General features: G+C 39.1%; 1 protein-coding gene across 3 annotated transcripts; it reads left to right on the top strand.

The window, feature by feature from the left end:
* The first annotated feature begins 1,785 nt into the window (after window positions 1-1,785).
* On the top strand, window positions 1,786-21,020 carry otud6b (OTU deubiquitinase 6B). 3 transcript variants are annotated; one of them, XM_052023223.1, is made up of 8 exons: window positions 2,334-3,068; window positions 3,481-3,540; window positions 7,702-7,850; window positions 8,888-8,986; window positions 10,763-11,075; window positions 18,037-18,098; window positions 19,157-19,263; window positions 20,336-21,020. In XM_052023223.1, exons 3-8 carry the CDS (start codon window positions 7,716-7,718, stop codon window positions 20,418-20,420), a joined length of 801 nt encoding a protein of 266 aa, XP_051879183.1. In that variant the 5' UTR covers window positions 2,334-3,068; window positions 3,481-3,540; window positions 7,702-7,715; the 3' UTR covers window positions 20,421-21,020. The 3 variants fall into 3 exon arrangements, with proteins under 3 accessions (XP_051879182.1, XP_051879181.1, XP_051879183.1); XM_052023222.1 differs by lacking the exons at window positions 2,334-3,068; window positions 3,481-3,540 and adding an exon at window positions 1,786-1,984; XM_052023221.1 differs by lacking the exon at window positions 3,481-3,540 and having other exon boundaries at window positions 2,333-3,068.
* Window positions 21,021-21,226: the final 206 nt, after the last annotated feature.

Here is a 21,226-nt window from a genome sequence, read left to right as displayed (position 1 = left end):
CACATTGCAAAGATGTACGGGTAGGTTAATTTGGGTTTAAAATGGGCGGCGCGGACTCGTTGGGCTGGAAGGGCCTGTTACCACGCTGTAAATAAAATTTAAATTTAAATTAAAAAAAAGGATCATTCAATATACAGACCCCTTGTAAAAACTGAATGTAGTATACTAGATTAGAAGAAGTGCAAACGAATTCCTGTTTTCACTGGGAAGGACTGCTGGGGTTCCTAGATGGTGGGAAGGGATGAGGTGAAAGGAGAGCTGTTGCATCTCCTGTGATTGCTTGAGAAAGTGCCATAAAAAGGCCAATAACTGGAGAAGACAGAGTGGACCAGGTAATTGTGAAGGGAATGGGGAGAGAAGGGGAATGTGTCTGTTGATTGAACCTTATTGAAGCTGGTGGAAATTGTGAAGGATGATCTGTTGCGTGAGAGGGCTAGTGGGGTGGAATGTGTCAGGATTAGTGCAATTCTATCCCTGTTCTATCCAGGAGGAGAAGAGATGACAGCAGAATGCAGGAAAGAGATGAGATGCAGTCAAGGGCTCTCTCAACTATGGTGGAGGAAAGCCAAGGTCTGGAAAGAAAGAAGACCTCTCAGAGGAACCTGTGTGGAAAGTTTTATTGCTGGGGCAAATACCCATGTTCAGATCTCACCTTGGCAGCTATGAAGCTTCCTTCACATGGTCCATCTCTGACTTTTCCTTTCCATTTCTGGATCACTCTGGCACCATGTCAGGTGATTGGATATTTACTGATGATCTATACACGCCAACAGACTCTCACAGTTACCATTATTTTCTTTCCTCCCACTTTTTCTGATCTGCTGTTTCCAGCACTTTTTCGTTTTTATAATGGATTTATATATGTGCAAATGTACCCTTATGAACTAAGTGCATCATATGGTATGACTTTTCACACAATGGGCTAAATCATCCAACCCACCGATCAGCAGTTACTGTAATACATGTTGATACTTACCTCTGAAGTTGGCTGGATTGGCAGAATGTCCTACTGATCACTGAGTGCCACATCTGGCTCAGCCTGGGCAGACATATTCAAGAAACCAATTACATTGACAGTAGAACTTAACCCTATTTAAAAAAATATACTTTTAATCATTTTTCAAACTCCTGCTTGAGATGTTGGATAATGAAAACCCAGGTGATATTTCTCATCTTTTTTTTCTTGGGGTGGCAGCACCTTACATCTGGGATGGGCATGGGCATGACTGCAAGATGAGGGGCAGGCAGACATTAGCTCAATCTAGCCTAATGTTGTACCACACACTGCTGTTCATTGCGAGCTAACTGCCTTCTGTAAAGAATGATAGGTCTACCTCTGTAATTTGCCTTTAGAGGCAGTAACACTAATAACCTACAGACACTAGACATTAAATTCCAGTGGTGTCTTCTTACCTTTATAAAAGTGTCTTTGTAATAAATGGGATTCCTGAACCAAACTTAAAAGTGATATTTTAAGTTACCCGCAATCATGCAAACTCAGATGAAAAAGACTAACTATGTGTATTGGAACACACATGTGCCTACAAGTTGCTTCAGTTAAACATTCAACTGCTCATTGCAAATTGGCAATGTGAGCTCAGGGAGATATTGGTCTCTAGAAATGGTAGAACTCTTAAGAAAGATGAATCTTCGAAAAATAGCAATATAGACTTCAACATTAGCAATCTGACTTTAACTACTTAAGAATACTCAATTAATATTTCATATTTTGTGTGTGGCCCTGCATTTGACATAGATTTAAACACTGCGACAAAGGGTAGCGCAGCCAGTGCGGTGCAGCTTTAAGTTCTCCTGGGGCCAGGGTTGAAAGGGGAAACGTGCTGCCGGGCCGGGAGAGGAGGGGTGGTGCTGCCGCTCTGTTCGCAGGCCGTACAGGCGCCTGCTGCTAACGTCATGGAGGAAATAGAAACGGAAGAGGACGCACTTTTAAAAAGGCATCGCAAAGAAAAGAAAGAATTGCAGGGTATGCAAATTCCAGCTGGCGAGGTCTGGGGGGCGGCGGCGTGTTGTGCGGGGCCTGGGGCTTGCAGCAGGGAGGCCGCGGGCATCGAACTGGCTGCTGGAGGGAGCAAGGCCTCACGCCACTCCCCCCCCCCCCCCCGCCTCCCTCGGTGCTACCACCTTCCCCTTCCCCACCGCCTCCCGCTGCCTTCCACCCATCTCCCCCTCCCATCTCCCCCTCCCATCTCCCCGTCCCCCTCCCCCCATCCTTCCCCCTCCCCTTCCCCCCCATCCTCCCCCCTCCCCTTCCCCCCCATCCTCCCCCCTCCCCTTCCCCCCCATCCTCTTTCCCACCCCCTCCCTTGAACAAGGCAGCATGTGTACAAGACAAGAATTGTTTGGGGTGCAAAAGTCTACAGAGAAAATTACAGTACAATGTCTCATCATGTCTATTCTAGCTAGAAATGGACTTTAGGTTAATCCCTCCTTAGTCCCTTGTTTTAGATTCTGAGGGAGAAAAAGAAAAAAAAACAAACTAGTGGGAATACTTGGCAAGTCAAATAGATTTCTGTTAGAACTAAGACAAGATCAAAAATAATATGATTGAAGTTGCACAGATAGTGGTGGAGTGGGGAGATGGAGAACACAAGGAAAAGTTGCAATTGGATGGAGATCTGAAGCTATTGAATGTCACGTGTGGTGATGCTGGCTGAAAGTGGTTTGCTACTAAGAAGAGACATTAAATAGGAAATCCCAGAAGAGAAGAGAGAGAAAGCAAATCTGGTGTACAGGACTGCAACAGATGACTATTTTAAATGGTTGAATTTAATGTTGAGCTGAGATGGGGGATTTGGTATTATTCCTAGAAATTGCATGGTGCTTCATTAGAACAATGTAACAGTCGGAGGTGAGAATGGGGATAGGATAAAAGTTCAAGAGTACAATTGTGGATCATTGAATGTGTTCTGCATTGAGGTTTCCCAACCTGCATTTGTTTTCCCTGATGGCAAGGAATGTAGTATACCCCATGAGCAGTCAATGTAGTATACTAAGTTCAGAAGAAATGCTTCGCCTGGAAAAAAGTGTTTGGGTGCCTGGAATGGCAGGTAAGAGGACAGGTGTTGCATTGTTGTTTGGGAAGAAGGTGAAAAAGGCAGCAGGGACTCCTGAGTTTGATTGAATGAAGAGTGATATTTTGTTATGTACTAATTTGATTACCTAACACTATTAATTCATTTCCTGCACTTAGAAAGGGATCTTATGGATTGTTGATCACTGATAATGGTTGTTAATTTGAGTGAGGAAGGATACTTAATCACAACCTATAACTACAGATTGTGACATTGACATTCATTAGGATAGAAAACTTGAAGAAAAGTTCTGAGTATAAAGGCATAATTCAACGTTGTTTTTCTTTACTGAACTTCATTTAACTTTATTCATAAAGCAAAATATGCAAACATGCAAATAATAATTCTGTGCACTCCAAACGTGAAAAGCTATGGTATATTATTCCAGGTAATGTTTGCTAAATACATTCTGCTACTTCACTTCAAGTGATGCTACATTTATATTAAGGTATGCTAATAGTGTTGTTAATATGATGATTATTGTGCTTGAAGAAATGTAATACTTGCAATGAGTTTTCCATTTCCTCCACTGTTGGCATAAAAACTTGATGCCTATCTAGTCTGCAATTGCATGTGAGAGGATGTTAAACTTACAATGAGTTGCATGGTTTCAGGCAGTGTTGGTGGAGATGTATTTAAGTCTGTTGAAAACATTTGGGTTCCATTACCTATTATGCAATTTCCAGCGGGAAAAATTCCTTTGGAGGAATAGAAAAGTAAGAAAGTACAAATAACTGGTAGATCATCTATTGTTCTCCCATTACAATATGGTATTGAGGCTTTGTTTTGATTGCTGTTTGTTCTAAAATGGAAATTTCAAAATTTTGATATGTACTACATCTATATAAACATTTTTATTTCCAGTGAGAAAATAAATACTTTCTGTACAGAAAGGTGGGACCTGTACAGAACGGATGGGTTACACCTGAACTCGAAGGGGACCAATATCCTTGCAGGCAGGTTTGCTAGTGTGGTTTGGGAGGGTTTAAACTAGTTTGCGAGGGGGATGGGAACCGGAGGGGTAGGTCAGTGGAAGAAGTGCATGGAGTAAAGTCAGATCTAACATATAGAGAGGCTTTGAGCAAGGAGAAGCAGAGTATAGGGTATAAAAGTAGAAAGGGGGATGGGCTAAAGTGCATTTACTTAAATGCAAGAAGTATCAGGAATAAGGGTGATGAACTGAGAGCTTGGATAAATACATGGAACTATGATATTGTGGCTCTTGCAGAGACTTGGCTGTCACCGGGGCAGGAATGGGTACTGAATATTTCCGGATTTCAGTGTTTTAAGAGGGATAGGGAGGGGGGAGAAGAGGAGGAGGGGTGGCGTTACTGGTCAGGGATACTATTACAGCTGCAGAAAGGGTGGATAATGTAGAGGAATCCTCTCCAGAGTCAGTATGGGTGGAAGTTAGGAACAAGAAAGGAGCAGTTACTCTACTGGGAGTATTCTGTAGGCCCCCTGGTAGCAGCAAGGATACTGAGGAGCAGATTGGGAGGCAGATTTTGGAAAGGTGCAAGAATAACAGGGCTTTTATCATGGAGACTTCAACTTCCCAAATATTGATTGGCACCTGCTTAGTACCAAAAGTTTAGATGGGGCAGAGCTTATTGAGTGTGTCCAGGACAGATTCCTGTCACAGTATGTTGACAGGCCGACTAGAGGGAATGCCATATTAGATCTAGTATTAGGTAATGAACTGGGTCAGGTGACAGATCTCTCAGTGGGTGAGCATTTGGGGGGCAGTGACCACCGCTCCCTAACCTTTAGCATTGTCATGGACAAGGATAGGAGCAAAGAGAACAGGAAGATATTTAATTGGGGAAGGGCAAATTATGAGGCTATAAGGCTAGAACTTGCGAGTGTGAATTGGGATGACATTTTTGAAGGGAAGTATACTATGGAGATGTGGTCATTGTTCAGGGATCTCTTGCAGGATGTTAGGGATAAATTTGTCCCAGTGAGGCAGAGAAGGAATGGCAGAGTGAAGGAACCATGGGTGACAAGAGAGGTGGAACAACTAGTTAGGAGGAAGAAGGCAGCATACATAAGGTGTAGACAGCAAGGATCAGATAGGGCTCATGAGGAATATAGGGTAACAAGGAAGCAACTTAAGAAGGGGCTGAGGAGAGCAAGAAGGGGACATGAAAAGGCCTTGGCAAGTAGGGTTAAGGAAAATCCCAAGGCGTTCTTCACTTATGTGAAGAGCAGAAGGATGACAAGAATGAAGGTAGGACCGATTAGAGACAAAGGTGGGAAGATGTGCCTGGAAGCTGTGGAAGTGGGTGAGGCCCTCAATGAATAGTTCTCTTCAGTATTGACCAAGGAGAGGGGCCTTGATGACGCTGAGGACAGTGTTGGTAAGGTTAATGCTCTGGAGCATGTAGATATCAAGAGGGAGGATGTGTCGGAGCTGTTAGAAAATATTAGGACAGATAAGCCCCGAGGCCTGACGGAATATTCCCCAGGCTGCTCCGCGAGGTGAGGGAGGAGATTGCTGAACCATTGGCTAGGATCTTTGAGTCCTTGCTGTCCATGGGAATGGTACCAGAGGATTGGATGGTGGCAAATGTTGTCCCCTTATTCAAAAAAGGTAGTAGGGATAGTCCAGGGAATTACAGACCAGTGAGCCTTGCATCCGTGGTGTGCAAGCTGTTGGAAAGGATTCTTGGAGATAGGATCTATGGGCATTTAGACAATCATGCTCTAATCAGGGACAATCAGCATGGCTTTGTGAAGGGCAGATCATGCCTCACAAGCCTGATAGGATTCTTTGAGGAGGTGACCAGGCAGATTGATGAGGGTAGTGCAGTAGATGTGGTCTACATGGATTTTAGTAAGGCATTTGACAAGGTTCCACATGGTAGACTTCTTCAGAAGGTCAGAGGGCATGGGATCCAGGGAGGCTTGGCCGTGTGGATTCAGAATTGGCTTACCTGTAGAAAGCAGAGGGTTGTGGTGGAGGGAGTGCATTCAGATTGGAGGGCTGTGACTAGTGGTGACCCACAAGGATCGGTTCTGGGACCTCTACTTTTTGTGATTTTTATTAATGACTTGGATGAGGGGGTAGAAGGGAAGGTTGGCAAGTTTGCAGATGACACAAAGGTTTGTGGTGTTGTGGATAGTGTGGAGGACTGTCGAAGATTGCAGAGGGATATTGATAGGATGCAGAGCTGGGCTGACAAGTGGCAGATGGAGTTCAATCCGGAGAAGTGTGAGGTGGTACACTTTGGAAGGACAAACTCCAAGGTGGAGTACAAAGTTAATGGTAGGATTCTGGGTAGTGTGGAGGAGCAGAGGGATCTGGGGGTTCGTATCCACAGATCCCTGAAAGTTGCCTCACAGGTGGATAGGGTAGTTAATAAAGCTTATGGGATGTTAGCATTAATAAGTTGTGGGATCGAGCTTAAGAGCCGCGAGGTTATGATGCAGCTCTACAAAACTCTGGTTAGATCACACTTAGAATACTGTGTCCAGTTCTAGTCGCCTCATTATAGGAAGGAAGTGGAAGCGTTGGAAAGGGTGCAGAGGAGATTTACCAGGATGCTGCCTGGTTTAGAGAGCATGCATTATGAGGAGAGACTAAGGGAGCTGGGGCTTTACTCATTGGAGAGGAGGAGGATGAGGGGAGACATGATGGAGGTATACAAAATATTAAGAGGAATAGATAGAGTAGACAGCCAGCGCCTCTTTCCCAGGGCACCAGTGCTCAATACAAGAGGTCATGGCTTTAAGGTAATGGGTGGGAAGTTCAAGGGAGATATCAGAGGAAGGTTTTTTACCCAGAGAGTGGTTGGGGCATGGAGTGCGCTGCCTGGGGCGGTGGTGGAGGCAGGTACATTGGTCAAATTCAAGAGATTACTAGACAGGCATATGGAGGAATTTAAAATAGAGGTATATGTGGGAGGAAGGGGTTAGATAGTCTTAGGCGAAGTTTAAAGGTCGGCACAACATGGTGGGCCGAAGGGCCTGTATTGTGCTGTACTGTTTTATGTTCTGTGAAATCAGAACCCTTGCTAAACAGTGAAGAGATGGATGTAATGGATTCCTAGTTCTTTAAGATAACATTTTATTTGGCTTATTAAATATCAAGTGCTGTTGATAGAGCAAGTGTCTATTATATAATACTTCTTTCATTTTGTTTAGCGCAAAGACTTTAGACTTGAATTTAAGAATTTTGATGCAGATTTATCCAGAGATAAAGTAGTTTATTAGGATGGTAAGCATGATAACAGTCATGAAGAAAATTGTTCAAAGATTGGGATAAATTTGAATGTCCTGTCTTGCAATTCAGGATCGAATTTCTCATAAATTTGAAGAAATCCTGAATAATGCCTCCAAAAGTAGTTATTGTTCTTGTACTGTTCTACTTTTGCTTATTAATTTACCTGACATAGTCTGAAAAGTTATGATATTTAAAGGTATTACTGGACAACTCTCAGGGTTTGAAGTTCACCTAATGATTCATCAGCTGAATCATTCAATTAAACTTACCTCCAAGTAGGCATGTCCTGCTTTACATTATTCAATATATGTAGACATTTAAAAAAAACTTTGCATGTTAAAAACAAAGTGCTAAATATTATTATGCCTTCACTTTGAATTGCAGCTAAAATACAGGGAATGAAAAATGCTGTCGCTAAAAATGACAAGAAAAGAAGAAAACAGCTAGTAGAAGAAGTAGCAAAAATTGAGGCCGAGCTGGAACTAAGGCATGAGGAGGAACTTAAGCAGCTCTCACTTGTTAAGTCTAGTACGGTGAGGGAATGGTATTGTGTTTAGACTCCTTCTACAGAAAAATTCCTCTTATTTCAAATAAAACTATTAAAAGGGATGGAGTATGCAGTATTTCAAGTATGTTGTAGAAAATTACAGGTATCTGTGCACTATGTTATCTTGGAATGAGAGTTTTAATCGTAGGACATTCTCATTCTTTCTGCCATGCAGCATAAATGCCAGAATGCAAAATTCAACGTACAAGGGAAGAAAGGTACAGTCTACTGGGTATTAATTATCGTGGTAAACATAAACATCAGATTATTTTCTCAATTATTTAAATAGAACAGTGAAGATTTTTGGAGCTGTATCATTTATGATGTATTCCTAATTACTGGCTTGTCACAGTTTTACAATTGACTTTGTATGCAATATTTGGCTTTAATAAGCTGTCATCCAATACTGGAAAGAAATATGAATTTCGAGAGTTCCTGTTACATTTCACTTGTCTGTCATTCTTGCAAGTGCAAGCAAATTTGAGAATGAATGCAGCATTTATATCTACCAGTTTAGTATCAATACTTTATTTGGATATGTGCTAAATGCTGCTGTCCTCAAGCAATTTTAAAACTGGAATGGAAGTCTGCTGAGCCTGTAAAAACAATTGGAGGAAAATCATAATGATTTCAAAGTAATCCTATCATCAAACTTTTGCAGTTAGAGAGTTGATGATGGAGGATAATCGTGAAGAACAAACTATTTTGATTAAAATAATTAAGGAGGTCAGTCATATGTCACCAACTATCATGCTGTTTAAAAAAAAAGCAAGTCATTTTAATGTTGCTTGAGGTGAAATATGGATCATCTAATCAAAATTTTTACTTTCATCCATGGGTGTGGTTCTGTTTTTTGCAGTGCACATACTGTGTTTTAAGCTATAAAGCATTTACTGAGCAAGATTCCTATGATAACATGGCCTTTGACTTAGTTCCAAACTGTTAGCTCAATGTAAACATCCTAAAGTTGTCTCTAACTTAATATCTGTGGATGTTTTACATTCTTATTTTCTTTCTCTTCAGGTTGAATCTTCCACCAATGGGGTTGCAAATTTGGAATTGGAGATCAATAATGGGAAAGAAGTTAAACAACCGCGGGTGTCCAAAGCACAGAAGAGGAGGGTGTGTAGTTCATTTTTAACTGTAGATATACAATTAGAAACTTTGTTTCACCTTTTTTTAATGCGTTAAATCATTTCCCCTGTGGTGAGACCGTGATCTGAGTCACCAGAGAGACACTGAAGCTGGGAAGATGTAAGTCTTTATTCATCACGACAAGCAGGCATTCTATCAAGAGGGTCTCCGGGAGAGTCCCCCAAACACAAAGTACATCACATTTTTATACCCTTAAGATCAAAGTTAACAGCAGGTGATTCAATACAATTTCAGTAGCTACAATGATGTGGTTTACTTCAATATTTTGAGTCTGACAATGCTTCCATTGAGTTACATATCTACAAATTGAGACACCTCTGAATGTTCAAACACCTTTGCTGGGGCAAAGTAATTCACATGGATGGTCTAAACTTCTGAGGACAGAGATCCTAAAACCCAAAATTAATTTTGTGAGAGCTGACTCTCTGAGTACACAAATATCCCAAATATTGATAGATCAAATATGCCTGTGACCCTGTTTGATGTGCTAGGTGACAATAACAGTCTGGTCTGCAAGCTTCCTTGAGCTCAGGCACAATGCTGTAAATTAACTTAGCCATAGTTGCCTGGTTTGATCTAGGATAATTAACATAACCCCATTGTCTGAGGTTTGGTTGATGCATAGGAGAACGTCTCATGGTCACTTCACCTTGCAAATCATATCTCTTGAGCCCCCAGTACTGTTTGTTTACAAAGCTGTCCTTTTAACTTCAAGCTCATACTGTTTGCAATTTACATTAAGAACTGAAGACTGATTCTCATTTGAATTAATATCTGCTACATGCACATAATTCCATAACTCCTGAATCCCTAACATCCTGTTTAAAAGAAAATAATGAAATTAACCAAAAAGAGACTTGAATAATGCAAGACTGGTGTACACCCTGAAAGATGCACTGAAATGGACCCGTATTGTTCCCAATGGAATCTACAGTGTTTCATTTTGTTGCTGAGTCTTTAAGCTGGGCACAGGGAAGTTTGGCAGACCCTAAAAGACCCATGCCCATGTCAACCACAGACCAGCTGTATATAAAGGCTGCCAGGGAGGGAAGGGAATGCATGCGGTGGCTTGTCCCACAGTGAAGTGGAAATGATTAGTGAGCAGAAGTCATGGCATGATACCCTGAGGTGCATAAATTTAAAAGGCTGCAAGCAATGAAGGAGCAAGTAAAAATGATTGGGGAAAATATTTTGACAAGTGGAGTACCAGTCTGGTAGATGTTTTGACCAGTGCATTAGCATCAGAACGGGGATCCTTTAATTTATGTCTCATTGAGGATTTTGGTGCGAAGTGCTAATTGTTTTTCTGAGACTCTTCAATGATGATTATTGATTGGTATTCACTTACTGATGGAACAGAAGCAATGTCCTTAGGAATGCACCTGACCCTGGGAAAATGTGACACACACTAATGTAAATAGCATACGGAAGTGCCCAGTCTGATTTTTCTAATGAGATCAATTTCACCTGGAAATGATGGTCAGTTTGATGTAAAAGTGATTTGACTGCAGTTATGTGCAATTATGTATTATAAATGGGTACTTTCCAGGCTTTTGTCTTATTTTCCATACTGATGCTTTTAAAATCGGTCACAGCAGTCATAGACTGTTTTAATTTCAAAATAGTCCTTAAATATATTTCTTAAATACTTTAGATTATACCTTCTAAAATTATTTTGTATGCATTTTGTGCTGTAAAGTTATCTTTCAATTATAAAATGTATATTTTCAATGCCAATACAAGGAGAAGAAAGCTGCTCAGGAGAAAGAAAGAGAAGAGAGAATAGCTGAAGCTGAAGTTGAGAATTTGAAAGGAGCCAGGTACCTTGAAAATCAGAAACTTGCTGAAATTCTTGCTGCAAGGAAATTGCAAATCAAGCAGATCCCTTCTGATGGTCACTGCATGTACAAAGCTATTGAAGACCAACTCAGAAAACAGAATAGTCTACTAACACTTGTGGAGCTAAGGTCACAGGCAGCTGAATACATGAGAACTCACATGGATGATTTCCTACCTTTTCTGACCAACTCCAATACAGGTGACATGTATACGCCCGGTAAGTATTTAAGTGATGCTTCAAAGGCCTAAAATTACTGATTCTGTTAAAAAATTAAACCTAGAGTTACGGTTTGTGCTTTTATATTTGCTTCATAAAGGTGGAAGCATTATAATGTTTCAAGTCAGTTTATGCTGGACTAACTTTTCTGTTAATGGATGATGGTGTACTATTTGCAGTATTCTCACATTGCCAGTTTGGGAGTGTCATAAAATTTCATTCAGTTTGCCTTCACTTCATTTAAAGGTTAACTAGAATAACTCTTCATAGTGGAATGATCAGCTTCTTGACATTAATGCTGATGACACCCACTTAGACTTTAATAACCTAAAACAGAAACAGTCGTACCTCAAGACTGTTCTGCCATTCAGTAAAACAATGGTACTTTTCTGCCTCAAGTCCATTTTCATGCTTAATCCTCATATCTCCTGATTGCCCTCAGAGTCCAAGAATCTGTTAGTCTCTCTAGATATACTAAGTCCTTTGTAAGGAAATTTCTTCTCTCTACAGTTTTAGAGTAGGCTGTCTCTTAACTGGACACTATTCTCTCAAGGGAATATAGTCTTACAAAAGTGCCACTGCAGGTAGTGCAGCTATTTCATTGTTTTGGTGTCTCAGTTTATTTTTGACCTCTGGTGTTGTCTCTGTGGAGTTTGCATATTTTCTCTGGTTGTGTGGGTTTCTTCTGGACGTCCAAATTCCTCCCATGTCCCAAAGGTGTGCTCGTTACTACGTTAGAATGTTGAACAGTACAAAGCAGGAGCAGGCCTTTAGGCCCATGATGTCTCTGCTGACCATGATATCAATTAAACTCAACCCTATTCATGTGCCTGTCTAAGTGCCTCTTAAATATGCCATGGTATCTGATTCCACCACCTCCCTTGGCAGTGCATTCAAGACACCTGTGTGTGTTTGTGTTTGTGTGTGTGTGTGTTTTCAAAATAAAACTTGCCTTGCAAATCTCCTTTAAACATTCCTCCTCTCACTTAAAACCATTTGCTCTCTAGTTTTTGACATTTCCTCCCTGGGAAAAAGACTCTGATGATTTACTCTATCTATGCCTCTTCTAATTTTATATACTACTATCAGTTTGCCCTCTTGGTCTCCAGCACTCCAGAGAAACAATCCAAGTTTGTCTAATCTTATAGTTAATACTCTCTAATCCCAGCAACATCCTGGTGAACCTCTTCTGCACCCTCTCCAAAGCCTCCACATGCTTCCTGCAAAGTAGTGACCAGAACTGCACACAGTACTCCAAATGTGGCCTAACCAAAGTTTTATACAGCTGCAACAAGACTTCCTGACTTTTATAATGCCCTGATGGGTGATGTCATATGCCTTCTTTACCATCCTATCTACTTGTATTTGCCACTGTGAGGGAGCTGTTGACTTGCACCCAAAGATGCCTCTGTACATCAGTGCACCTCAGGATCCTGTCGTATCCTGTATACTTTCCTTGTACGTGTGATCTTCCAAAATGCAACTCTTCACACTGTCTGGATTGAACTCCATCTGCCATTTGTCTGCCCATGTTTCCAAGTTCTACATCCTGCTGTATCCTTTGACAACCTTCCTGACTATCCACATCTGTCAATTTTGTGTTGTGTGCAAACTTACTAATGAAACCACCTACACTTTTGTCCAAATTATTTATATATATCACAAACCATAGCAGTCCAAGCACTGATACCTATGGAACACTACTGGACACAGACCTCCAGTTGGAAGGACACCTCTCCACCACTATCCTTTGTTCTATGGCCAAGTCAATTTTGAATCTGAGTCACCTTGGATCCATGTACCTTAATCTTTTGGATCAGCTTACTGTGAGGGACCTTGTCGAATGCAATTGTCCATGTATACAGCATCGACTGCCTTGCCTCATCATTCATCTTTGTCACCTTCTCAAAAAAACTCAATCCCATGCACAAAACCGTTTCTGAATATCCCTAATAAGTCTATGCTTTCCCAGATGTGAGTAGATACCATCTACAAGAAAGGTTAATTAGCAGCTAAATTTTTTCCTGGGATTGTAGAATTAGGGGTGTTAATGGCATGTATGTGAAAATGGTTTATAGGAGACTATATGGGGCAATGGGATTGCTTTGTGGTGGGTCAATTAGCTTCCTATGTCATAGGGACATATGAAATAATGCAATCCTGATCTTAAATTCCAGTATAGGCCACTTTTGTGTGATCTTTCCTCCAGCATAAATTCTCTTCCCAGGTATCACTCTAGTGAATCTAAGCTGCACAAGTATATTTTCCCTTGGGTATAAAGACCCAAACCACACACATCAAGCAAGGTGTGGGCTCCCCAAAAACCCTGTAATTTTGGCAAGGTCACACATATTTTAACACCCAAAATAAAGTCCTTTTACCTTCCTACCTGCTTTCTGTTACTTTAAAATTAATTTAATGCATTTATGAATTGACACACCAAGATCCCTCTGAACAGCACTAGTTCCTGATTTCTCACTATTTCTATTTTTCCCTTGAAAGTGAATAGCCACCTTATACTTCATTTTTCATGTTTTTCCCACTTAATGTCTGAAGACATTCTCATCACATTTCATTTTCTCACTGAGCTTTGTATAGTCAGCGAACTTGCATATTTACTTACAGTACCTTCCACCCAAGTAATCAAATAAATAATGGCAAGTTCTGATCCTGTTCTACCCTATTAGTGGTCTGTCAATCTGGGGAAAATATTCCTACTGTTTTGTCCTTGTAATAACCTAATAAGGTAACAATAATACATTAATGCCAACTCTAGGAGATCCAGTTCTATGATATAACCTTTTATATAATCAAATGCCTTTGGAAAAATCCTGGTTTGCTACTTTTTAAACCCTCAAACAAGAACTCTTGAATGTCCGAAGTGTTCACAAACCTTTAAGCTTTGACAGCTGGTTAAGCATGAATTAACCAGCTGTAAAAGGAACTCTCCATCTAGGGCTTGTTCAAGTGCTGAAACTTGCTGAGATTTATGATCCGTAGGCTTGCATTTTTTTCACATTATGTTTCATATTTATTGTACCGCTCAGGGCCTTGTTAATCAGTTGGAACAGGCTTTGCTGAGAAAGTTATTGCTTGGGAAACTCATTCAAGCAGGTTTAATGTGAGATGTGGGGACTGCAGGCTGAGGGGAAGTTCCTTGTTAGTACATCCTTAATAATTCACTCCAGAATTGTTCTGCCAATTATTGTAAGGATATCTGTATTTTTTTTCTTCCTTTCATGATGGTGAAATTGCTGGTGCCATCGTTGACTCCCTGATTGTCCAATTGTTAAACATCAAAATATAGATGAGCGGAACATTCCAAAATTTAGGATAACTTCAGCCTTGAATACTGTTCGGCAGCTGCCAAAATGTGTTCCATTTCTCAGCTGTTTGCTCAGAATGAACACAACAATACAGAACCTGCATGTTGGACAACTGTTTTTGTTTTACTTTTAATTTAACAAATTTTGTTACCTTAATTCCCATCATTGGTCAAATACCTATCCACACATTTTTATCTACATTTTTGGCTTCTTCAAAGGGTAGCTTTATCAGCTCCATTTTGAATAATCCACAGTCTTTTAACACTTGCCCTGCCTGAACAGCTTCCTGTGACCAATCTTGTACATCACTTCATGAACATCTATCCGCTTATGCAGTTCATTACGCTGGATTCAAGATCCTTGTCTTACAGATCTTTTCATGACCTTCCCCACCACTGTATAGCAATCCCTTAGTGTCATATCGTTGTGACTGCCTTACTTTTTAAACTTTGGCTTTCCATACTTGTATTTTCTCCCAACCCCTTTCAAACACTGCACATCACTAGTGTTTGTAGAAGACACACTCCCTCTCTGTTTCTAACCTCTTATCTTCCAAAGGATATTGCCTTTTGTTGCTTCAAGGTTGCCTCAGTCAGTTGTGTAAGTTTTCTCCTCGTGGCTGATATTACAGTGAAGGAAAAGTTTTTCACCGAAGGTCAAGATAAACTATAATATTATATGGATAAACATTTAAAAAATGCTATAAATAATCAAGGTCAGGTGGATATTGTAGAGAAAGAAACAAAGTAAATGCTCAAGATTGTCAGTACTGGGAAAGTTTGAGATGTAACATTTTTTTTAAGCACTGAAGCAGGAAAAGGAGGATTGGGAAGGAGAGAATGTAATTTATTCTCTTGTGCTTCGCCCATTTGTTTAAAACTAGTCACATCTCCAACTTTTTCCATTGCTTTCCTGAAACAACTTTGTTTCTCGCGCACTCCACAGAGCTGCCTGGATTACTGAGTTTGGGGTTTTCTGTTTTCATGATAAAAGGCTTTTAAAGGTAGGCTAAACATGGATGTAAAGAGCTTATTTGGCTTGGACTTGGAACAATTAAAAAAAAGCACTGTTCTTACTTTCACTCAATAATATTCAGGCACATGTTAATAGTAAGCTTTGTCAAAATGGCAAGATATATATTTAAATCTTGTGTGCCACTTTGTCATTTTTTCCATTTATAATTTTTGGTTTTCATATTTGGAATGTTTTATATTTGTCAAGTGATGATTAGAAAAACTGGTTGCTTAGTGGCTTTGCATCTTTCCTCAGAATGATTGTGAGCAACTTTCCTGTCTGAAAATGAGGATTCCTCAGAATCATTTCTTATCAATCCTGTGTCATTTAAATTTAGTCTCTTTCAACATTTTAGAATAAATAACACCTCAGCCTGAGTTTCAGTGTATTTAGGAATTCAGCCTTATTAACATTTATGCTCAGAAGCAAATTTGGTACTTTTTATTTGTGAAGAATGTATCTCAAAATCAATGAAGATTTTGAGAAATTAATCCCTTAGACTATTAGCTTGTAACTTTTCCATAGGAATACAAAAAAGCAGGGAAATAAGTTTAGAATATATAGGTTGAAATGGTAAAATTAAGTGAGGTTGTGCTGTGCTGCAGTTTTTGACCCATGGATTTCTCTTCTAAAATGTGAAGGTAGATATAATGGGTGGTTGTGGGAGGAGTTTGGAACGTGAAGTTAGTCATCGGTTCTTTGACTTTATTAAATTGTATTTTTTAAAGTTTCCAGTGAAGTATTCCATAGAGTCCAGTACATAAAAGCTGAACAAAGTACATTAAAGGAATCCTATGGATTTAATTTTATCTTCATCACCAGCAATTTGTAAAAATAAAATCAACCTTAATCAGAAAAGGAACAAATTCAATTTTATTCCACATGTACAGCTGTTAGCAATTCATTGCTGTTTAATTAGTTGCAAATGAAAATATAATGCTGATTGCAAATTACAATCACATACTTCAACTAAGTCTTTGATATTTCCAGGTTTAGTGCAGGGGATTATTATACAGGTAAATGGAGAATCTCTATTGACTCTTTCCTATCTGGCAATTGGTCAAATTAACAGGCTAAATGTCTGTCAGGCAGGAGAACCAGAGACTGTAGGGTGTAGCCAGTGGATGCTTACAATTGCGAGGGTTTGGGGAAGGGAGGTTGTTAATTCCAGTAGGGAGGAAGGTAGAAATTATGGTAAGGAGGAGTGTTCCATCGTGGAGGAAAGTGAGAGGCCATGATCAGCAGAAGGGAAGGCACAAGGCTCCCTTGTGAGGTTAGAATGATAGACTTATGGAGTCATAGAAGTTGTTAGGAGTATTCTTGCTTTTCCTGTGCCAAAAATAGTACATGTACAGAAAGTGTGTGCAGTTAGGAAGGCAAATAGTACTTCAACTTTTATTCCAAGGAGTTTGCAATGTAAGCATAAGAAGTTTTGCAGGACTTAATATATCTTTGCTGAGACTACTCTGCAATAGCATACAGTTTAGGTAGTATTATTTGAGGAAAGATGTACCTGCCTTGGATGGAATTCAGCAAAATTTCACTTGCTAAATTGATTTGTGCAATTTGTCCTGGTGAGAAGAGACCAGGTGGAATGGACCTATTTTTGCTGCAGTTCAGAAGAATGGGATGTGATGATCATTAAAACAGATATAATTGCAGAGCTTTGGCGCCATAGATTTTTACAGCACAGAAATAGACCCTTTACCCTACCTAGTTTATGCCGACCATCAGGCACCTGTATATACTAATCCCATTTTTTAAAAATTCTTCCCTCAATCCCATCAGTTCCCCTCACATTCTACCATTCATCTACACAAAAGGGGAAATTTACAGTGGCCAGTTAACCTACCAACCTGCAAGTCTTTGGGATGTGGTAGGAAACAGGAACACTCAGGGGGACATCCACGTGGTTATAGGGAGATCGTGCAAACTCCACATAGATATCACTGAAGTTCAGGACTGAACCCATTACTGGAGCTGAGAGGTAACAAATCCATTAGCTGCACCACTGTGCTGCCCAGATGATCTTGAGGTGCTACTTTCTGTGCTGAACAATCTAAAATTAGAGGACTGTGTTTCAAAATAATGTTGACTAAAGCATTGTGAATCTTTAGAATACTCTGCCCCAGAGAACTGTGGAATCCCAGTGGATGAGTGCATTTAAGATGGAGATTGTTAGATTTCTGGGCATAAATGGTATTTTGCAGATATAGGTATACTGAATGAAATTGGAGCTGAGGTGGAAATTCAGTCATAATCTCACTGAGTGGTGGAGAAGGCTTGGGCTGTAGAATACTTCCTCTCCTGCTTATTCTATATCTTTTTTTAATCTGTGCCACCTTAATAAACTCTTACTTGCATTTGGTCAATTTTGAAGATCTTGCTGCTTAAACAGAACATCATCTGGAGTGGTGATACATTATGTCACCACTGAGTTGTAAAACATAGGTTTGTGACTGCAGTCCCAAGATGTTGTGTCCCTGATTGGAGAAGAGAGGTTTTCAAATATAAAATTAACAAAAGACTAATTAGTGTGGAGGAAATAGTGGTTTGTATCAAACTCTTGTTTTACAGTTTGTTCACGTCATCATGCTTTCAAAAAGTACCTCTAATTTCAGATGAATTTGAGAAGTACTGTCATGAAGTAGCCAATACAGCAGCATGGGGTGGACAACTTGAGGTAAATAAGTTATTTTTTTACTCCAGTTATTTTTGGATCACATTCTGACATTTAGATAATAATAGAAGTAAACTGTCGACACAAAGGCTAGTTTATTCATTGGAATAATGTCTGTCAGCTTATCATAACCAGAGCGATAAACCTTTTTGTAGCAATCTGACTTGTAATGAGGAGGCATGTTTTAAAATGGATATGGCAGATTTGATTGAGATCACAATGCGTTTTCTTCATACAGGGTAATACTTTGCCACCCTGGCCTTAATATTCTTTGGAAAATTTCTGAACACTTTGTTTTATAGCAAGTTATTTAATTCTGCATTTTTAATAAAAGAATCAAAGTTTAAAAAAAAGATTTCAGAATTTCAGAGTTTGCATTCATCTATTGATGTCTCAGATCCCTTGATTTAGTTTTGCCCTCAGAAGTCACATGAAAGACCTGCTTTAACTTCCATGGATGCATTCTATTGACTTGAAGGGTGACCTGTACAGTGTGGAATATTATTTGAATGAAAACTTGTTTGTGTATTCATCTTCCTGTAGTCTGTTTATAATATCTCAGAAGTAGAAAAAGGAATATGAAATCTGGTAGAAGTTGACCATGGGTCTTACTGCTGTAATCTAATTCTTTACATTGACTTATCAATAAGCCTCACTTTTCAGGTATTTGAAACTAGTTTGCCAATTTTGGATCTCTAAACAAGAACCTGGCGCTTTTGCACTTTTTTAAAACTCCATAGTGGTTTCATATGCCAACTTCTTATGAATCAAATGAATCATTTCAGCCTGGATGACTGTTGTCACTCGGGTATAAATAGAAGACCTACTTGCTTTATATTTTTCCTCTACCTCCAAAACTGTTTAATGTATTTGTAGTTATATTTTTCAAACAGCTGTCAGATTTTTTGAACATTAAAGAATTATTTGGTTCTATTTGCTTCTGTTTGCACTGAATTTGTATCCCAAAGATGAAAAGACTGACTTTTTTTTTAGGTTACATTCAAAAATTGCAAAATATTTAATCTAAGCTTTTCTTGCATATTTATTTTAATTTCTTACAGTTGAGGGCTTTATCACATGTTTTGAAAATGCCCGTGGAGGTTATACAAGCTGACTCTACTCCAATCACAATAGGTGAAGAATATGGAAAGAAACCAATAATTCTAGTGTGAGTGGAAACTTTTTTCATTGGGGATTTCAATTACAAAAAAAACCTCTATATTATAGAGCTTTATCAAACTGGAAATAAATATTTACCACAGGCTCTCCTGGGTGAAGAATGCTTGACTTAAGGACACCCCTACCTATGAACAAGTTCCCATATTAAATTCAAAAGTCCGATGTATATGCATGTGTTCATTCCTACATACGGCAGAACTAATTTCCCCTCTCCCTCGACTTTTAGTAATTGTTTATCAATCTTATGTTCTTTTGATGCCATTCAAACTGTGGAGGTAAGGTCACCATATGGAGTGTTTTTTTGTGTGTATTTTCCAATGTGGACAAAATGGAACACAAGTTACCCAGGAACCATACAGGATCATACATTCTCATTCAAAAAGGTCTCTTTTAGGTGCATACGAGCTCTGGGGAGGGAGATGACCCGTTCTCAGGTTTAGCATGGATCGACTGCTACAATGTTACTAAAAGGACTTATTAGTAAAAGTCAAGACTATGCCCGGCATAGTCCAGCTGAGATGAGGAACAAAGTTAGTATTGTAAGGATTGTTCATTTGTGATCCCTACATTATTAGTTTCAACCAAAGCCTTTCATAAATGTTATCAATTATTTTTAAAAAATCAAAACATAGCTTTGAGCACACTTAAGACTTCACTGACTTTTTATTATCTATTGGGCTCGGTGTTGATAGCTTGACAGGATCTATTGGACACTTGCAGACCTAACAATGAGTGCATCTCCATGTGATTTTATTTTTTTTTAAAAAGAACGAAATTCTGTAGCTCTAAATATAAGCCCTGCCATTCTTCTGGCTAAGTGCAGATCAAATATTACATAATAGATTTAACATTGAAAATATTTGCAGAATTGCTAGGAGTTCTATTAATGGGAACTATTTTGCAGTTTTGTTGGTTAGTTGAAAGATGTGCTATTTTTATAGCTGGTTGTTAATGCCAAAAAAAATTGAGTTGGAGTGGGATTGTTATTAACATGCTGATTCCTGTTTATTCCTTTAAACTGTTGCACTCTTAAATGTTGAATTTTTTTCCCTTGCTTACAGGTACATGAGACACGCATATGGTTTAGGAGAACATTATAACTCTGTACAACAATTAAATGACCAAGCTACAGAAGATACAAGCTAAATACTATCAGTATTCACATTTTATATATGTGTTTCATTTTCTCAATGTTGTACTTTTCCTGTGGAGCTGAAAATTGTACTTTTGCACGGCTCATATGGAAAGTTTAAGAATAATGCATATCCCACTTGTTTTTCTTGGGTATATCATTTAACAGTGAGAAGACCAATAAAAACTAAATGGAGATTGCATGTGGTAATAAGGATTAAATGTTTTAGCGATCCTGCCATTCAGTATGTGCTGTGCATAGTAATGCAAATAAAATTAACAGAAAATATGTAACACCATGTTTTGTGCCATTGCATTTTGAAACTGCTGAACTACGACTTTGCTTGTCTCTTTCTGAGAATGGATAGAACAGCATAATTCAAAGGCAGCCTCTTTTCAAAATGTTACAATTTTGTAGTTCTGCTATAGAATCAGCAATTTGCCATCATTAAAAAAATGTCATCTTTCCTGTTTTCATTTATCAATATAGATGCGATGCAACTCCATGTAAGTTTCTTTTTCTTTTTCTTCACTGCCTAAACATTAATTGAATACTTGTCTGGATGGTTGAGTGTCTAAGTCACAGCACATTAAAGCCAATTTTATTGCTCCTCAGCTGTGCTTAGTCATGGATTTATAATTTAAATATCCAAAATTTTCTTGGAAGTTGTTTACTACTTCTGTCCACCTGTTGCACTTTACAGATTTTTGTTTTAGTGGTTCTTTTAATAGAAGATTGGCTTTTTAACGGAACGTCTATCCCTTGGAAAAATAGTTTCCACTGGAATGAAAAAAAACCATTGGTGTTCAATATTAGAATC

The sequence above is a fragment of the Pristis pectinata genome, chromosome 9, assembly GCF_009764475.1.
Source record: "Pristis pectinata isolate sPriPec2 chromosome 9, sPriPec2.1.pri, whole genome shotgun sequence".
Classification (NCBI taxonomy): Eukaryota; Metazoa; Chordata; class Chondrichthyes; order Rhinopristiformes; family Pristidae; genus Pristis; species Pristis pectinata.
The sequence above is the reverse complement of the archived record's forward strand: the minus strand, read 5'-3'. Positions and strand labels throughout refer to the sequence as shown.